The 21,645-nt window shown below is 31.7% G+C and overlaps 1 protein-coding gene and 2 long non-coding RNA genes across 3 annotated transcripts; all 3 read right to left on the bottom strand.

Annotated features, from left to right (window-relative positions):
- Positions 1–3,575: 3,575 nt before the first annotated feature.
- LOC139482787 (short-chain collagen C4-like) lies at positions 3,576–6,020 on the bottom strand. The gene is made up of 5 exons (XM_071266844.1): positions 5,985–6,020; positions 5,303–5,487; positions 4,923–4,985; positions 4,368–4,604; positions 3,576–3,845 (listed from the first exon to the last, which is right to left on the bottom strand). Exons 2-5 carry the CDS (start codon positions 5,478–5,480, stop codon positions 3,607–3,609), a joined length of 717 nt encoding a protein of 238 aa, XP_071122945.1. The 5' UTR covers positions 5,481–5,487; positions 5,985–6,020; the 3' UTR covers positions 3,576–3,606.
- Positions 6,021–9,463: 3,443 nt separating this feature from the next.
- On the bottom strand, positions 9,464–10,233 carry LOC139482785 (uncharacterized). The gene is made up of 2 exons (XR_011654953.1): positions 10,059–10,233; positions 9,464–9,535 (listed from the first exon to the last, which is right to left on the bottom strand). It is a non-coding gene; the product is annotated as an uncharacterized lncRNA (long non-coding RNA).
- A 10,001-nt stretch (positions 10,234–20,234) lies between these two features.
- On the bottom strand, positions 20,235–21,005 carry LOC139482784 (uncharacterized). The gene is made up of 2 exons (XR_011654952.1): positions 20,831–21,005; positions 20,235–20,306 (listed from the first exon to the last, which is right to left on the bottom strand). It is a non-coding gene; the product is annotated as an uncharacterized lncRNA (long non-coding RNA).
- Positions 21,006–21,645: the final 640 nt, after the last annotated feature.

The raw sequence follows: 21,645 nt of genomic DNA, 5'->3' as shown, positions 1-21,645 counted from the left end.
ACATGCTTTCAAATAAGCAAAAGAAAAAATGGAGTCGCCGAACTTCTTTTCTTGCTACATATTGAAATATGTAAATTCATAACAATTTCTATTGTAAAAACTACCACTATCGGAATTATCTTCCCTTATTTTGCAAGATGGTTTAGAAAAAAAAATGGCAACAAATTACAGCCAAAACCTGGAAAGGAAGTAGAACTTTGTATGCAGAAGATATATTCCTTCATTTAAAATATTTTCAAAATTGTTTTTACAGCAAATTTCAATATTACAAAATCATTATTTACATGAATGGCAATACTATGTATTGACAAATGTAGTACAAGCAAATGTGATTGTGAAACCTTGGTGGACTATTAAACATATCATCAGCAGGGGTAACAAGAACATTACCAGTATCAGTAATTCTCCATTAGCGGGTTTTTACACTAAAAAAGTCTAAAAGTCTGACAAGACCAGTTTTTGTCTTAATTTGCATGAATTTTTACTCGATATTCTCCAAAAGTATGACTTGTTTCTTAATTTTTCTTGACAAATTCTCATTTATTTCAAAATTGTATGAAATTTACTTGATATATTCTTGACATTCTGAATATTGTCTTAACATTTCTTGACACATATTTGACATTTGAATACTGTCTCGAAATTTCTCGACATGTTCTCGACATTCTTATTTTTTTCTCAGTATGGCTTGACATATTCTGAACAATTTGAACTGTGTCTTAAATTTACTTGACAGTTCTGCGTTTTACAAATCATGACCAATATTCATGATATAACTTTAATGTTTATTTCTCTTTATATAATTTACTGTTGTTTCAAGTTACACTTCAAAAATAAAAGTTGGGCATGTAAAATGATTGAAAATTTGAGTATATTAATATTTTTACAAATGTAAATATGATTATGAAATCTAATGTATAAAATAATTTAAATGTGGGTGTGTTGATATAAAACAATTTAAAATTGGGTTTTTAAATTATTACAAATTTTGATTCCTAAATCTTATGAATTAAATGATTTAAACCAATCATATTGTAGACATATTTCATTAATCTTCATTCTACATTCATAATATTCAATGTTTATATGGCAAATAGATATTGTACCAAAATGTGGTTTATATAAATCGCTGATAATGAAGATAAACACATCATTCATTTAATTGAAGAAACATTTTTGTAACGTCTTCTATTTGAATATAATTCAATATTGGTTGTAAAGCGTCTTCTGATTGGCTGACGTTATTTTGTTATGAGCTCATACACATAATTTAGTCATGTGACCGTGACATCATCAACTTTTTTACATGGTTTTCTAATGGTTTAAAATGGAATTTAGAATTAAATTATAAAAAATGACTGTAATATGTTTACTGTTTATTCGAAATAACACAAAAAAATGTGGTGCACACTGTTACAGGTAATCCGCTACGCGCGTTATTCAGTGTGCACCAAATGTTTTATGATATTTCTTCATAGACAGAAAAAATATTACAGTCACTTTTTATATATATTTAAAAGTATTACACATGGACAGGAATTTCCCCATAAAATTAAGGTACATTCAACACACCAGAGTACATGCAACTGTCAACTAGAAATTACTGCTTTACCTGTAATAAGCCATACAACTTATCAGTTGGCCGACCATGCCATTTATTACAATTAAAAAAACAAAAAAACAAAAGAAAAAAGTTTGTTCATAGAATAAAATGAAAATCATCATTTTGATGGAAAAAAATGAATTTAAATTGATTTTCTTTATCAAAATTTTGGAGTTAAGCATTTTATCATAAAAAAAAATTCCCAAATATTAAAAAAAAGTATTTTTTACTCCAGGAATAATAAAAAAAAATATTTATAATGGGTCCATTTTCTATAAAAAAAAAATCATTGGTCTTATAAAATGGATTTCAAACAGACATTCATGATATAGATTTAAATAAAAAAAGTCTTTATCGGAAGGAGTTATCATAGATACTTATTTTTGTTAAAAAATCTTAAAATTCAACACTCAAATTGGAATAAAAAATGCTTTTTGTTTGTCCTAAAAAAATATTAATGTTTTAAGCAAGATGGGATAAAATTATTTGACCTTCACGAAAGCCCTCTTTTTTTAGCCACAAAAACCCAAAAAGATGAATTTTAGGGTCCAAAAAGAGACGCATGGTCACATTTTAAAACTGCTTATAAGGCACCTATTTCAGTAAAGCAAATTTGACTGGCAGTTTTGGGAACGGCAAAAATCTAAATGCTATTTGTCAGTAACTTCAACTTATATTCAAATTGAAAACAATTAATCAAACGTTTAATAAAAATAAATAAAAAATAAACTACATGGGGTATTATTCAGAGTATTCCAACAAAGTTACACCAAATGGGTATCTCACTCTACCAAATTACTCCTTGATTCTTCAAAGTTTAGTTTAGTCATAATAAGTAAATCACAGCAATAAAATGTCATAAACAGTGCATATTAAGGCTAAAGTTATACTGTTGAGAATGTGTCAAGACATATTCAGACATTTTAAGCATGTCAAGTATATGTCAAGACATATTCAGACATTATTAAGAATATCAAGAATATGTCAAGACAGATAGAGGCATTGTTAAGAATGTCAAGAATATGTCAAGACAGATCGAGGCATTGTTAAGAATGTCAAGAATATGTCAAGACAGATCGAGACAAATTTAAGACAGTCAAGAATTGGTCGAGACTAATCCAGACTCTTATCAGATGATACGGGAAGTGTCGAGAAATTTAAAGCCAATGTTCATACTGTCAAGACACTTGTCAAGAAAAATCAAGAACCTTATAAGACAAATTTCTACAAAGTCAAGAATTTTTAAAAATTATTCAAACAAAGTAAGAATGTCGAGTACAAATTCATGCAAATTCAAACAAATACTTGTCTTTTCAGACTTTTTGACTTCTGTAGTGTTACTTGATACAATTCGTCTATATGAAAGCTCATTGAATACATGTTACTTCTTCATTGACTGATGACTCCAACTGACAAGTATAGATACCATTCGAACATGAAATATAGTGATTTTCGCTGTCACAACTGTTTATCGATTTTAAGTGATATTCACTGTCTATCCTAATATTACCGTAAGCATCAACGTATCTAAATAATTATCTGTAATTTATTTCAAATTTTAAAATCAATGAATGGGTGCATGGGTAAGTACACACTTCATCGTACATTAATTATTTGGTTGAATGATAATATGCCTAAAAGCCGAATATTTGAAAGCCAACCATCCATAATCATTGAACCTGCAATGGTGTGATCTATAAAAGGTCAATAACAATTAATCCTTTTCTTTTCTTAAAGAAAATCAGAACGTGTCAGCCTCGTTCAATGGCTAATTAGAAACAAGAAAATATGTAATAAATTTCAATGCGATAAGTCTTCGAAAAGACCTACAAAATAATGCTAAAATTTATAACTACAGGTCACCGTACGACCTTCAACAATGAACCAAGTCCATACCGCTTATCAAGCTTAAGCTGTCATTAGTTCATCTGTCGTGATTTACCTAAATAAACTAAGACTAAGGCATTTTTCAGCAAAAAGCAAATGTTTATTTCAGAATTGTTTTACTTTGTACAAACGACACAAAGAACATCTGCTTCATTGGTATACGGAGGACATCTTAAAGTTCCACATTTAGTTCGAAGAGGATAAAATAAAGCTCCATTTCCACTTCCATTCTTCTTATCCAATGGTTCTGCATGTTTGTCAACACAGGCGAAGTCCTTTTTAAAATGACTTTTATGATCGCTCATCAAATAACCGTTATATTCTGAGTTCCACCCTTTATAGCAAGTCTGTCTACCTAAAATATTTTGGATTGAACAAAAACGATACATGGTTACTATTCAGTCTGGATTTGGTAAGATATAAAACATCATAGTATCATCATAGTAGCATCATATGATATCTATGATTAAACACTACTATCAAGTTTATGCAAAGTTATTTTATTTAGATGTTCATTGGTGAATTAATTTGTTTTTCGATATATTATCTTACCTAAGATAAAAGAAAGAATAAGATTTCGAAACGTTTAATCATTTACCAATAGGCGAAAACAAGGTCATCGTCATTAATGGCATTGTTACTTATGTAAGCGGGTTGAATAATCGTCATGATATTTAATTGGGTAAATCATATTTTTAAGTTGGTTGCAAGTTTATGTCAAAACATAACTTTGAGTTAGAAAACAAAAATGAATTTGTTCTTAAATTTAACACGAAGTATTTGTATTGTGCCTTGAATATGATATCCGTACTATCAAGGTATCTGCAATTGCATTTAGAAATGATCTGCATTTCGGACATTGTTTTACTTATTTTACCTGGAATCATCATGACAGCTGATCTGCGTTTCTGATAACACACAGCACATGGTATTTCCTTGTCGCCCATACTTTCTGACCATCCTGATGGTTTAGTTTTTGCATCAAGTTTATATTCACCTCCATGTACCTGATCATTGTCATATGATTGATGATGTCCGTTCTCTGGATCATTTGGGAGACATAAATAATTGACACCACCTCCTTTGTGTGTATACTGATTCCCACCGACTTGTCCTGAAAAGAAAAAAAAATTATGGGTTCAAAATATTAGTTGTAAAACATAACTTTAGTATAAAAAAATATCATTCAAATGAGACAAACATCCTTCAAAACAATTAAGTCGGCTTTTTAAATCACAGAAACGAGTTTGTTCACAGGTTCATTATATCAAAATATTTATCATTTTACATTTTTCAAATAGTATTAATATCCTATTCGGAAGTATAGTTGAAAAAGCAAATATAAAACACTACTGACGATATTTAAAGTTATTTAAATGAGTGTGACACAAACTAAATTAATGAAGCTAATACAAGAATAAAATTAAACAACCTGTATACACTATGTCAACTCCCTTTGGACAGCTTGGCTTTCCCCAACGTATATAGGTCACTCCTACAGATATAACAAAGCACACAAAAATTAAAATTATGATAACAAAACTTATAAGCCTGCTTGTTATTTATGGCTACTTTGAAGGGTTTAAATCAATTAGGATAATTACATTTGTACAGCTAAATACCACTTTAATTATATAAAAGGTTGTAACATAATATTATATGATGTATATAGTTTTTGGTGACGAATGGGTATATTCAAAACAACTTTATAATCATAATTGATATAATTTGTTTTCTAATTTACATTTTTGCGTTTCCTTCAACATTTAAATGTTAATAAAATAACATAATGATTGATAAAATTGAAACAACCTGCATTGGATGTTTTGCTTTGTTGTTGACATTCGTCTTTCCTTGACGTATGCAGGTAATGCTTCATCATATCTACCAGAGACTGATCTGAAGCTGACAGGTCATAGTCCTTACAATCATGGCTGTACACAACTATTATTACAGTTGCTAGCACAAATTCAAAATTAGCAAACCACATATTGATTCTGTAATTCATAAAGAATAGAAATTGTTATCTCACACATTATGGATCCGCGAAATAATTAAAGTTTTAGTTTAGAATAGCTTGAATTTATCATTTATTTATCTCGTTTGTTTAAGATGTGGCATATATTCAATTGGTATTGCCTTTTTGGATGAATGTATGTTGCTTACTGTCTATATTTAAAAAAATATCAAATCAAAACAAGCATGCATTATCTAAATTAAAATACTTCTCGATTCTAAAATGCAAAATTGCCATGTATATTATCTCTTTAATGATATTGTATAAAAAAAAACGTAGATCAAGGATTAATTTCCCTGACAAATTACAATGGACAGTATTATGCCGAAGTATTTTTTATGCAATTGACCAATTCAATTGAAAGTGATGCAACTCCTATGAACAACAATATACGCCTGGTATTGTTTCTTGGTTATTTTTTTCGGTGTAAATGTTTCTTTCTACTTATTATGTAGTGTAAACAGGTTAATACCATACCTTTCTCCTTCTAGTCTGTTTGAAAGCCCAATATGATAGGTCTACAACATTATCACGGCAGCTGGTGCTATATTATATATAATATAGGATAATGAGGGATTTGCGTGACTAGATATTGACTTTTTATATACAAATATGTAATATTTATATCAGATATCTAGTGGTATACATAATGATAATTAAAACCAACTTACACTATCTTCGTAATATCTCTAATAGAAAGATGATGAGTCTTCACAGTTTGAGTAAAGCATTAAACACTATATCTCTAAACTTTTAAATTGTGACTTATGAAGAGCTAACATTATATCTGATCCAACATGTAAATATGATTTGAATATTGAGTTTAGGACATGCACCATTTTTTCTTTGATTGTCCTTTCTGTCTAAATGAGAGGACTATTCTGTTTAATGGTCTCAGCTGGCTTCCTGACGGCTACGATTTTGATTAAAACTACTGTCTTACAAAAAGGGTTTGTATCACTGATACGTGACCAATTCATTAATTATGATCTGATCATTTGATTGCTTATAACGCTTGTTTCAGCATCTTTAAATATTTTTTTCAGACAAATAAAGAAAATTGTGTAATATTTTTTTAATATCGACTGTTTTCAGTCTTACTTTTGAAAATACTTTTGAAAATGTGACTCTGGTTAAATCAAATTAGTTAAATTATTCAAAACATATAATATATCGTTGTAGTTATGGAATCCAAGGTTAAACTTGGTAATACAAAGGTCTTTTTATAACTTTAATTTGAGAATGGAAACGGGGAAAGTGTTTTAAAAAATAGATAAAAATCGGGCCAACGAGTAGATAACAGGCAGAAGCGACCAATAGTTTATCAACACTAAGTGAATATATCGCACCAAAAAACTGGCTTCAGCTGGCTCCTACACAAAAATTGTACAATGGATCTACTATAGAACATAGACGTTACATCAAACTCCGAAATACATAAACAGCAAAATAATGAAACAAACAGTTATCCAAGTGAAATTTCAAACGGAAATTCCTTATCAATTACAAAATCGAGATCTCGAAAATATACCACAAATGAATAACAACTGTCATATTCCTGTCTTAGTACAGGCTTGTTCTTACATTGTCCTATGTAGAAAATTGTGATTTTAACCTGGTTTTATAGCTAACCAAATTGACTGAAAAAATCTACACACGTAAACATCGCTCCTTCATCTAAATAAAGTATTATCTGAATATCCATGTAATTTTGTTGATTTTTAAGAAAGGTGAAAATCGGTTACAAAGCTTTAAAATACGACAATTAGTTAGCTACAATAGTTTCAAAACAACACTGACAGAATAATTAAACTCTTCGAAATGAATGCGTAAACAATTTTACGATCGTGCACAGAAGACAAAGTAGGTATTGTTTAACAGTTATAACATCCTATGGTTCTACATTCTGTTGATACTAAAATGTTTGGAATTGCAAAAGATTTTCCTACACATTATATCCATGATATGACATCATTATACTAAATTTTATTGATGTGTAATGATTGATATTTTGTTTTTGATATAATTATGATGTTTTTTGCAGTTGGAACAAGCTTTAAGTAACTGCTTGTATCTTAGACCGATATTCACTTTTTATATTATTTGTGTTTGTTTAATTGTGCGCTTCGTATCGATCTGATATGTCAAGCTATCTTATCTGATTTTAATAGTGTGTTCTTATGTTGCGGTGTTACACATTTCTGAAGAAGGTTGGGCTCCTAGTCCCGTAACATGGTACACCACCCTGCTCGGTTAGTGCCTTTACAAATTCAGGAACCTATAATTCAGTTTGTTACTATAGATGAGGATTGGATTTCAGTAGTTGGTTGTACACAATTCAGGCTGTTAGTTTCTCGTTTGAATTGATTTACGTTGTTTTTAAATGTCGGGGCTATATTTTAACTTGTTAAGCAGTGTATGTTTGTGCACGAATAAAACCCTAAGTTGCTAACATACACATCTGTTGGAGAATTGTCTCACTGGCAATCATAAGATATCTCAATATGTTATTTGTTAACACAATCTACCATTTCGTATAATAAAATAACAAATATTTTGTTTATGCAGGTATGGAGAAATACCACGCAAAAAAAGAAATGCCAACGTAGATACATGTATTTTGTCTTAAAGAGAGATAAATCCTGCTTTGAAAAGATTCACTCTGATTTAAACAATATATTATCTGATACTGCATTATCAAAATTTATTTTTGATTTCTTAATTGACAACATATTTGTTTCGTTTGGAGGACGTGTTTTTCAACAAACCATCAGCATTCCCATGAAAAAACAATTATGCCCTCTTCTTATCGAATTGTTATGAGACTGTCTTCATACAGGACTCATGAAGAAAGATAAGAAATAAGAAATATCTTTTGATTTTACGTTCCGTATAGATAATGGTCTCTCACTAAAATTTGATGACTATATGTTGGACGCATCTATCATATCGAACCAGCGATAAAGGATACAACAGCTGCAGTTTAGTCTGTCTCATATCTTGACTTACATCTAGAAATTGACAATGAGGGTCGATAGAAAACAAACTTTACGATAAAAGAGATGATTTCAGCTTCCTGGTATTCTCTATCATTTCCTGGATAGAGGTTTGCTTCTCACCGGGAAGCTATTTAACCAACAGTCCTAAAGGTGAAGTAAAAATCATCCCTATGTTGACCGTTATGGAATATCCGTTTCACAGATGGTATCGGCTATGTAACTTTAATATGTCGTGACCTACCGAAATATACTATTTGCCGGGTTTGTAATAACATGATCAACACGTTCTTAAGCTTATTTTGTGGTTTTCTATATGGTGTCTTGTGAATTATTATGTATATGTTTGTCTGTTGTCTCTTTTAGCCAAGGTGTTGCTAGTTTATGTTCGATCTATGAGTTTGACTGTCCCTCTGGGTATCTTTCGCCTCTATTTTGTCTTTTATCTACATTCGTGTCGTGTCACTTCATATTTTGTATATTTCATAATGACACTTCATCACAAGTGCTTCATGCCGAATACTTTAAATTGTGAAGAACATGCGGTTGAATACTTTACATCGGACGATTTGTTTTTTTTATCTGATAGCCTCAAAATTTATTTATTTTGTTTTTGTTTCTGTTTTTTTTTTCAAAATTCATCGTCTTTTTTACATGTATTATATTTGCACTTGACTCGCTGTTTTTTTTTCTATATAAACAAGCTGACCTATTGATATAATAGTTGGTAAGACGTGAATTTTAACAACCACCATTTGCTCATTTCGATTATAAAGGAAGGTTATTTGTGTTTGGAATTACAAGATTTCACTTTTTAAAATTCAATTGTCTACCGTTTCGTAAGCGAACAAGAAAAATAGCTATCCTTCGTCTAACGAAATAACAGATCTGTTTAATATCAAGTGCGTAAGTATGATTGTAAAAGTCTAATTTTCTGCTTCATCAAATATAACTAAGTCATCTGAGTCATAGGGTTCTTTATTCATCAATTGTACATCACATGTATTCATCTTACAATTACATACACTAACCCTGAAATAACAAATAAACAATGGTAAAGATATTAAAATAAACAATACAATTCAATAGCTTAAAGTACTAGTCTATTATACTTCTATTATCATTTCAGTTCACATGTTCTTATAGTTAAAATATCCTAAATTTTAACCTTTGAACTCATAACCGTTTCCATCAAACGATCTGACTGAATAAATACAAACATCATAAATTCTATACAAACGGTATACGATTTGAAAATATCAAAATGTAAATTTACAAACAATAAACAATAACTTCATGCAAATTATCATTACAGATAATTTGAGCTTCGTATATAATGTCTTTATAATATAATATAAGCGAATAATCATTTATAACCAATACAAATATAAATATTTAACTTCATGTGAATCTAGCTTGAATGTTCATAATCAGGGAAGATAATCCCAGTATAATATTTCCAAAGTGACAATGAAATATCTGTCATAGTCAGGTTATACAGGTAAACATAAATAAAATACAAATTCAATCGATTTACACAGTTAAGTAAACTCACCAATTTGTGGAACTGAGTTTGTACAATATATAACATCAACAGCTACACTATTAAACTTCTATCCTAGTGTCCTTATACAGATCAATATATCATGGATCTATGGTCAATACATAATATCATTATCTGAAATCAATAATACAATTATAAGTACAAGATTCTATTAAACAAATAAATCTTTACAAAAAGGTTCTTTCATTTATAAACAAATATAATATCATCTGACTTGTTTACATTTAAATGTCTACGTCATTATTGACAATACCATACTATAACATAGGTCAAGGTCACTGTTAAAATAAATCAAACTCACCCGTACAGCAAATACACAAAAGCTCTCAAAACAATCAAATCACATAATCATCTCTCAAACTAAAATCTCACACTCACTTGGACATTGGGGAAACTTACTTTTACCTTGCATATTAATGAAATATCATAATCAGGATTCATACTTCATCCATCTGTCAGAACAAAGGCTCTCAATGTAAATAAATGTAACTTACCAAAATATGCTTTATTTGTGGTTCCTGACTGAATCTAAATGTATCCAACATCACTGAATGATTCAATCCTTCTATGAAAAGTAACTACAAAGTCTGGATACTAAATAATTAAACTATTTAAACTTTTGTAAACAAAGACCAAAATTGACCAGCCATTTACTTTGAATTCCCTCCATATAATATATCACAAGACCACCAATGACCAATAAAATAAGACCTTATCACAAGTAGATTGCAAACGAATCACCTACTTCAATAAATCATCTGCAAGAGATATTTAGAATTAGTACATATAATATAATCAATGCATCCAGGATAAATGGCAGAAAATCCACTCTACCACATCCTCCCCCTGGTTGCAAATGACGTCCTCGTCAACCTAAAATATAACCTATATAACTCTCTCCCCCTGGTCTTGAGAGAAAGAGACGTCCTCGCCGACTAAAAAAAATAGATAAATAAATAAATATAAAAGCATGAACATATAATAAGGAATACTTACCTGTATCAGTGACAATCTTCAGTAAGGCATCTTTAACTCTATCTTCAGATCCTCTGAATACTCCACTGGATACAGCATCCTTCAAAAACTGTGCCCTCATTAACCAATCTGTATTAGGCTGAATCTGTTTACACACAAAGTCCTTATATTTAGTTGTTGCTGTTGATGTTTTTGTGCGGACATATCTCCGTGGAATGTCTTGTATTTCATCTTGTTCATCTAGTTCATCTTCTGGTCGTAATCCTTTCCAAAATTTTGATCTAAGCATATCATCCGTATCTTGTTCGTAAATCTTTCCCCGCTGTAGTGCTTTATTAAGAATTTCCTCTAGTCTACAACCCCATGATGATACATCCTCGTCGGCTCCTTGACACTGTGTAAAACTGTGCAAGAAGGACTTCTTTTACGTTTACAGATCCAAAGATGCAATCCATTCGGTCTATGACATCATCAACGGTTGCTTCAACTCCTAATCGCATAACGATTCGACTAGCTTCTCCATGAACAGAACGTCTGATGGCTTGAGCTATGATCTCATGTCGGTAATTCTCCTTAATAAGACATGCTACTTGATATCTCCAAAGATCGTATGAAACATCATCTCCTTTGTCATCTCCGGAAAAGGTAGGTAACTTCGGTATATAAGGCATGTATAATACATCGTCCATCTTTGACGTGGAAAATTCCTTCACCCAATTCTTAAATGCATCAGTTGTATCGGCATTCGGTTTGACTTTCATATCCTTAAAAGCTCTAACGATGTTCTGTATATCCTGTTCGGTCAATTCCTCAGACATGATGCTTATCCTGATACTTACCTTAATGTAATAAGTTTTCTGAAAGAGATTGAAAATTCAACTAATTAATGTACCTGCAATTTAAAAAAATGATTAATATCAATGTGAAAATAAAATATATATATATATATAAGTATCACTCACCAGTCGGTCACTGCATCTTCAATCACACAAACTGAATACCTACCATTGTGTGATCACATATATATATAATACCTGATTTACCTTGAGGATATGTTAGGCTTATAACCTAGCACATATGTCAAACCACCAAACAACTAACCAAAGCAAAACTCAACCAACCAATAGACTGACAATACACCACCAACTAAACTCTATGCACTATACTAACCTTAACTATAGTATCCTATCTGCTCTATGAAACAAATACTTTTTGAACTATACTTACAACAGTGTACTTCTATACATGCAACTATGTATCTAACAACACTACTAACCTAAATTTACATAACCAAACTGATGTAAAACACTGAATACCTAACTCCAATCTACTATCTATGTACCTAATGAGTACTGATTATATCTACTATGTATTCAACTAATGATGATAATGTCTCATACAGTTCCTTGTACTAACTTGTGTTCATTGTGTAGATCTTACCTTGTCTCTTTTTAAATATGAGTATGAGTATGTGTGTATGCCATGGGGATGGGATAGCTCTCTCTCAAAGGATAATCTTTATTCAACAATGACCTTTGTATTATAATTACAAATGTCAAACTATAAGTTACAATTATAGATAATAATACTATATTCAGTATACAAACTGAAACTACCTTTAAATAAGTGAATGTAAAATTTTATCTATCAAATACTACTTTTAATGCCAAAAACTGTTATATATAATTATCCAATTTCAGAAAAAAATCCAAAACAATAAGTTAAATCTCAGAATTAGTTCCAAAAGAAATCAAAATAAAAACAATTTGAATTAGCTTTCAATAAAGTAATTTAAAAAAAAAAATACTGAAGTTTCCTTTTACAAATTAAGTTTAAAAAAAATAATCAAATATCTACACAAGGTACACAATATACAAGCAAAGTAACCAAAGTTTATGCAATACTCTATCAAATGTTCAATTCAAGATATAAGAGTCTTCTTCTGTTACAAATTCAAGTGTTTTAGTATATAAACAAATAATACTAATCAGATATACATCATCATCATCATACTTTATTTCCTCCTAAAGGAGATTGACAAAATGCATATGAATTATGTACAATTACAAAGTTTTGAAATTAGATAATAGAATTAATGTCACTAAATATTTTGAAATCAAAAGTATTTACAGTCTACAGTATTTAAGAAAGGAAAAGCCTTCGTTCAGGACGTCTAAACAATGCTCTGGTGATAAAAAGTCCACTAGAGCTTCGTGATTGCCAAGCAGAAAACAGGACATGTACTCGTCTGATTTTGAAAGCAGTGTGTATAAGAAATTGTCACTAGTAATTTCTGATAATCTTTTATAGAGCAAGTGTCTTTGTGTTTGAAGTTCTGTGCACATTTTAATTTGATGGCAAAGTGTATCTTGAATAAAGTGTCCACACAAGTTGCAGTTTCCGCTTGTTGGAGGAGTAGACCAAAGTTTAGCTACATGTTTAGCAATTCGAAGTCGGCCAGTATATTTTGCATATCGCCATATCAAATCATAGCCATTGTTCTCAGACAATCTTAGAAATCGTGTAAAATCGTTGTCAGTACGCATTCGCTCTTCCTTTTGATGTTTCTCCTCCAGGTTAATCGCACTATTGACAATGTTTTTCCACTGGTATTTAGTTGGGAAACAGCCGGTAAACATATAGCTATTCAAAAAGTTCAAAAGTGAATATTTTGATAAAATGTTGATTACATCTGGGATGAATCCATGTTGTTTCCTACTGGTATCTCCGAAATATTGATAAAGTCTATAAATGAAAATCTGTTTGGTAAGTGATTTGGCCTTCATTTCACAAAGTTTATACAGGAACATCAATTTCCGTTTTTCTACTAGTATAGGTAGTCTCTCTAGGTTGGTCATAGATTCACACATATCTGACCGTGTTCGTTTCGGAAAGCCTTGGATATGTTTAACAATGAAATGTTGGAAAGTTTCAAGACACCTTGTGTCTTTTGATTTTATCCCGTTCCATAGTTCACATCCGTAAAGTACCGCTGGTATAACAATTTTGTTGTAGAGGCCACATACAGTTAACGGATTTAACAAACAAGATCCAGTACCGGCTATAGCAAAATAAGCATTGCGATCCTTCCTACATGAATGCTGAATATCTGTGCTCGGTGATAAGTCAACCGTCCTTAATATTCCAAGATGCTTGGTCTCAGTTGAAATGCTAACACTGTTATCACCTAGATTGAATACAAGATCTAGTTCAGTTCTGTAGCCTAAGATAACAGATTTCAGAGGATTGAACTCAAATCTCCATTTAAGTGAATAATCGTAGGCACAATTCAACATATTTTGGAGTCTTTGTGGCGAAGTACCAATACAAACAACATCGTCAGCAAATGATGGATTACTTGTACGAATATTTGAAATATTTGCGGTTCCAACTAATTCTAATGCATTTAAAAGGTCATTAATGTACACCAAGTAAAGGATGGTCGATAGTATACCGCCTTGTCTGACGCCCTGTCGGACTTTGAAGGGTACTGATACGTGTTCATTGACGTAAACGGCACTTGTTATATCACTATAGCAATCAGAAATAACTTTTAAAGCTTTACTATTTATCCCAAGTTGGTACAATATATAAATTAGGCCGCTATGCCACACCGTATCAAACGCACGGGAACTGTCCAAAAACGCAACGTACAATCTGCATCCTAATTCTAAAAGGTAATAAATAGTTTCTTGGAAGTTGAAGGAGGCAGTGATACAGCTAAGTCCATTAAGAAAACCTTGTTGTTGTGAATTTGGGAACAAATCATTTTGCAAAGAGGTTATTAGTCGCTTCTTTAATATAGTTTCGAACAGCTTATACATTATTGGCAATAGCGATATGGGACGGTAGTTTTCGGGCGCTTGTTTGGACTTTCCATTACCTTTAAACAATGGAATCAATAAGCCATGTTTCCAACACAACGGGATACGGCCAAATCTAATCACTGCATTAAAAATACGGAGAATGACTGTATGTAGTTTACTGCCGCTGTATCTCACATGTTCGTTTTGCAGCTTGTCATATCCAGGTGCCTTTCGTAGCTTGAGGTTTCTAACCACTGTTTCGATTTCGTATAAGGTTATATCACCTCCTGGGAGGAGGCCATTATTTGATGCACATGACTCGAGTGTGCGATCTACGAACTCAGTCACATGAGCCTTAAAATCACTGTCAAATTTTGCGTTTTCGGTTGGTGTATAAACGTCTGCATAAAAGTCAGCAAAAGCATTTGAAATATCTTCAGGAGATTTACATTTTCGGTTGTGATGTAGTATTTCTGAAATTTGGTTGGTTTGACGTTTTTTCTGACGTGATATTAAGCGCCAAAAGAGTCTTATATCACACTCAGCTGCTTCGTCGATTTCACGGTAAGTATTGTCCATGTAGGCATTATAGGCATAACGTTGACGATTCCGGAATTCGTTTTTCGCAGATTTGTATTCGACGTAAGAAGGAAAGTTCGCCCCTCGGGGTCTGCCTTGGTTAATCCATTTCCAACGAGCGAAACGTTCAGCTGTATGTGCTTGTTTTACTTTATCTGACCAATACGGCTTAGTTTTGGGATTAAAGCTTCCCGACGGTATTGTTTCGTTTGCACAGTCTTTCAATTTATCGGTAAGTTTGTTTGCTAGTGTATTTAAATCGGACAAATTACATAGCGGCAAGTCCAAGAGCTCGTCTGCTATTTTATTGGTAAGTTCGTTGTATGCACCAAGACTGCTTTCCGATGCTTTGCGCCACGACGGCCAAACATTATTGCAACCGTTTGTTGAATTGCAAACATACGGTATACTCAGTTGTAAGAAAACAGGTAGGTGATCCGAAGTAAGACTTAATGTTCCTTCGGGAATATTTTCACAGGAAATTACGTCAGTAGCTAATTCCTCGCTAACCAAAAAATAATCCAGTAAAGTTCGAGTTGGAATGTACGTAAATGATGAAGCATCACAAAGCGTGCTTGCATTAATCGGGATAATGTTATTCCTTAAAATGAAATCTGAAAATACGATTGATTTATTCACATTGGTTCGATCAAGGTCGGTTACTCTGCAACTAGTGTTGAAATCACCGGCTACAATTACGGGACCAAATTTTGAAAAGTTGCTGACATAATCTTCAACAATGTTCATTTCATATTTATAATTCTGAATATTACTGTCTGCGGGTAAGTATACCGAGAAAACAAATATGGAGTAGTTATCGTTACACTGTATTTCAATTCCTAGTATTCTTTCGGAGACGGGACAGTTTATTGGTTTTATGTTGAACTTCAATGTTTTCTTGTACATAATTGCAACGCCACCTTTTCCACATTTACTGGTTTCAATATTAACACTTGTATCCGCTATACCTAAACTATGGTAATTGTTATCTAGTGTGTTAAGAAATTGCAAAGAGTGGTTAAATAACTTATGCTCCGATAATATGGCAACGTCACAATTCGTATACTTAAAGAGTTCAGATAAGCAGACTGATGATGACATGATACCACGTACATTCCAAGTCACTAGAGAAAGCATTAATATAGTTATTAAATATCCAAAAGGTACATGATGAATGTAACTAAGAGCCATCTTGATAGTGATGTGTCTCCGTTGAGTTCTCATTGTTAATGCGATCGTTCCATGCACGATTATTAAACCAAGGTCGACAGATAATGTTGTTAGGCCAAAACTCACTGTTTTGGAGTATTGCTTTGGATTCCATCGTAACGTTTATTCTACCGGAAATTCTTCCTTTGCGTGGTTTGAATAGAATGACGTGCGTAATATTAACACCACGTTGTTTCGCATAACTCAATAGGCCCTCCTTACTCGAGGAAGGATCTATGTTTGTAATGTAAAATCTGGACGTCCGTTTTTGGCTTACACCGGTAAAGTTCTCATTTGCTGGTTTGGGAACATTATGACTCCCATTTATACGTACGGGAATTTGAAAAGCGGGTTCTAATGGTTTTGCCAATTTAGTAACTACGCAGTCAGGTTTTTCGTTTATGCCTTCTAAAAGTTTGTCTCTATATGAATCGCATTTTATCATGTTATTGTTCGTTGCTATTGAAATTTCCTTTCCGCACGATGGCGTAATTAAATCAGTATTTTTCTCCGTTTCAATGATTTCTGTTGGGCGTTTACCGCAATGTTCAAGAAAATCTACAGAGTCGTAAGAGCCAGGTATTATAGGATCGGATTGTTGGCGGTCGATCGGATACATCATACGATCAATTTCGGTTGTAATCAATGAATCGATTGACACATTTGACACAGTGGATTTATTCGTATTAACGGGACGCATAGGTGTAGACATGTGTTCACTCGTACCTATTGTTGACGGTTGTTTATTTACTAGTAATTTGGGGTTCACTACGGGTTGATTTTTTCTGAATGTTTTTTGTAAAGACGTAATTGCAGTACGATTTTGTTTGATTTCCGATTGGATTTCTTTCATTTTACTACTATGTGCAATAAAATTGAACTCGCCCACGTCAGATGCTAACCAACTCATGGTCTTGATTTCCGATTCAAATTTCACTATTTTTGGAGTAATTTCAGCTTTTAGTAACTCAAATTGACGTTTGTTGTCGTCGATAACATTTTCAAGTTTTTCAATTTTTGCTTTTAATTTCTTTTCAATCCCGTCTTTACTTTTTAAAATATTTTCTAACCCATTTACTCTTTCAATTAGCAACTGCAATGTACTGTTAATATCAACCTGGTTAACGGGGTTTTGTTCACAAATGGTATCATTATGCAAATTGTCACTTGTTGAATTAACCGACCTACTGAAAACAGAGTCAATCTCAGAGGCGTCGCCTTCAGTAAACATTTGTAGAATATAACAATCCTTGGCGTATTTTTGTATGCTACTAGATTTATTTGTGGTTTTTCTATTGCAAAGTTTTCCTTTTGGGCACCCGTCTATCTCGCCCGCCCGTGATAGCAGAATATTTCGGTACCATGTTACTAATGATTCGTTGCCTTTTAAAGTATGCACAATCATGTCAATGTATTTTTCTCTGGGAAGGCCATCTAAAACCTTATCTAAGTACATTATAGTTTGCTGCGATGGAATGTAAGAGTCTTGACTGTATGTAATATTCTCTTGCGAAATGGACAGGCTAATGTCATTGTTTACATTTTGGGACTCGAACCATTGGTCACATTGAGATGAGTTCAATACATCAATTGCATCAGTTTTTTGTAATGTTCCGTTTGTTTTACCTTCTAAATTGCTATTAAGTCTTACGGACACTAATTCTGTAAAGGTTGGACTTATGGAATCGTCATTATAATTGGAATTCTGACCACTGTCCGGAGGACGACCACAATACGTCGCCATCTTTCTTTTCATCCATGATGATACATCCTCGTCGGCTCCTTGACACTGTGTAAAACTGTGCAAGAAGGACTTCTTTTACGTTTACAGATCCAAAGATGCAATCCATTCGGTCTATGACATCATCAACGGTTGCTTCAACTCCTAATCGCATAACGATTCGACTAGCTTCTCCATGAACAGAACGTCTGATGGCTTGAGCTATGATCTCATGTCGGTAATTCTCCTTAATAAGACATGCTACTTGATATCTCCAAAGATCGTATGAAACATCATCTCCTTTGTCATCTCCGGAAAAGGTAGGTAACTTCGGTATATAAGGCATGTATAATACATCGTCCATCTTTGACGTGGAAAATTCCTTCACCCAATTCTTAAATGCATCAGTTGTATCGGCATTCGGTTTGACTTTCATATCCTTAAAAGCTCTAACGATGTTCTGTATATCCTGTTCGGTCAATTCCTCAGACATGATGCTTATCCTGATACTTACCTTAATGTAATAAGTTTTCTGAAAGAGATTGAAAATTCAACTAATTAATGTACCTGCAATTTAAAAAAATGATTAATATCAATGTGAAAATAAAATATAAAATATATATAAGTATCACTCACCAGTCGGTCACTGCATCTTCAATCACACAAACTGAATACCTACCATTGTGTGATCACATATATATATAATACCTGATTTACCTTGAGGATATGTTAGGCCTATAACCTAGCACATATGTCAAACCACCAAACAACTAACCAAAGCAAAACTCAAACAACCAATAGACTGACAATACACCACCAACTAAACTCTATGCACTATACTAACCTTAACTATAGTATCCTATCTGCTCTATGAAACAAATACTTTTTGAACTATACTTACAACAGTGTACTTCTATACATGCAACTATGTATCTAACAACACTACTAACCTAAATTTACATAACCAAACTGATGTAAAACACTGAATACCTAACTCCAATCTACTATCTATGTACCTAATGAGTACTGATTATATCTACTATGTATTCAACTAATGATGATAATGTCTCATACAGTTCCTTGTACTAACTTGTGTTCATTGTGTAGATCTTACCTTGTCTCTTTTTAAATATGAGTATGAGTATGTGTGTATGCCATGGGGATGGGATAGCTCTCTCTCAAAGGATAATCTTTATTCAACAATGACCTTTGTATTATAATTACAAATGTCAAACTATAAGTTACAATTATAGATAATAATACTATATTCAGTATACAAACTGAAACTACCTTTAAATAAGTGAATGTAAAATTTTATCTATCAAATACTACTTTTAATGCCAAAAACTGTTATATATAATTATCCAATTTCAGAAAAAAATCCAAAACAATAAGTTAAATCTCAGAATTAGTTCCAAAAGAAATCAAAATAAAAACAATTTGAATTAGCTTTCAATAAAGTAATTTAAAAAAAAAAATACTGAAGTTTTCTTTTACAAATTAAGTTTAAAAAAAAAATAATCAAATATCTACACAAGGTACACAATATACAAGCAAAGTAACCAAAGTTTATGCAATACTCTATCAAATGTTCAATTCAAGATATAAGAGTCTTCTTCTGTTACAAATTCAAGTGTTTTAGTATATAAACAAATAATACTAATCAGATATACAAATGTACTAACATACTTTCAGGCCATATTTGTAAAGTCAAATTTATATTTAAAAATAAATTTATAAAATATCAGCAAGTAATATTCAATACAAAATTTAAGTCATTTCAGCTTCCACTGTGAAGATCCATCCTTGGAATAAACCATTAACGTGGGCGCCATTGTAAAAGTCTAATTTTCTGCTTCATCAAATATAACTAAGTCATCTGAGTCATAGGGTTCTTTATTCATCAATTGTACATCACATGTATTCATCTTACAATTACATACACTAACCCTGAAATAACAAATAAACAATGGTAAAGATATTAAAATAAACAATAAAATTCAATAGCTTAAAGTACTAGTCTATTACACTTCTATTATCATTTCAGTTCACATGTTCTTATAGTTAAAACATCCTAAATTTTAACCTTTGAACTCATAACTGTTTCCCCACAATCGATCTGACTGAATAAATACAAACATCATAAATTCTATACAAACGGTATACGATTTGAAAATATCAAAATGTAAATTTACAAATAATAAACAATAACTTCATGCAAATTATCATTACAGATAATTTGAGCTTCGTATATAATGTCTTTATAATATAATATAAGCGAATAATCATTTATAACCAATACAAATATAAATATTTAACTTCATGTGAATCTAGCTTGAATGTTCATAATCAGGGAAGATAATCCCAGTATAATATTTCCAAAGTGACAATGAAATATCTGTCATAGTCAGGTTATACAGGTAAACATTAATAAAATACAAATGCAATCGATTTACACAGTTAAGTAAACTCACCAATTTGTGGAACTGAGTTTGTACAATATATAACATCAACAGCTACACTATTAAACTTCTATCCTAGTGTCCTTATACAGATCAATATATCATGGATCTATGGTCAATACATAATATCATTATCTGAAATCAATAATACAATTATAAGTACAAGATTCTATTAAACAAATAAATCTTTACAAAAAGGTTCTTTCATTTATAAACAAATATAATATCATCTGACTTGTTTACATTTAAATGTCTACGTCATTATTGACAATACCATACTATAACATAGGTCAAGGTCACTGTTAAAATAAATCAAACTCACCCGTACAGCAAATACACAAAAGCTCTCAAAACAATCAAATTACATAATCATCTCTCAAACTAAAATCTCACACTCACTTGGACATTGGGGAAACTTACTTTTACCTTGCATATTAATGAAATATCATAATCAGGATTCATACTTCATCCATCTGTCAGAACAAAGGCTCTCAATGTAAATAAATGTAACTTACCAAAATATGCTTTATTTGTGGTTCCTGACTGAATCTAAATGTATCCAATATCACTGAATGATTCAATCCTTCTATGAAAAGTAACTACAACGTCTGGATACTAAATAATTAAACTATTTAAACTTTTGTAAACAAAGACCAAAATTGACCAGCCATTTACTTTGAATTCCCTCTATATAATATATCACAAGACCACCAATGACCAATAAAATAAGACCTTATCACAAGTAGATTGCAAACGAATCACCTACTTCAATAAATCATCTGCAAGAGATATTTAGAATTAGTACATATAATATAATCAATGCATCC

Source organism: Mytilus edulis, chromosome 7 (genome assembly GCF_963676685.1).
Source record: "Mytilus edulis chromosome 7, xbMytEdul2.2, whole genome shotgun sequence".
NCBI classification, from domain to species: Eukaryota; Metazoa; Mollusca; class Bivalvia; order Mytilida; family Mytilidae; genus Mytilus; species Mytilus edulis.
This window is presented reverse-complemented; position numbering and strand designations above follow the sequence as displayed.

Excerpts from the sequence above, each read along its gene's own strand:
- LOC139482787 (XM_071266844.1), bottom strand. The coding sequence starts at position 5,480 with ATGTGGTTTGCTAATTTTGAATTTGTGCTAGCAACTGTAATAATAGTT. Across the intron at positions 4,605-4,922 it reads AGTTGACATAGTGTATACAG|GACAAGTCGGTGGGAATCAG; the intron begins GTTGTTTAATTT and ends TTTTCTTTTCAG. Across the intron at positions 3,846-4,367 it reads AGCTGTCATGATGATTCCAG|GTAGACAGACTTGCTATAAA; the intron begins GTAAAATAAGTA and ends AAAATATTTTAG.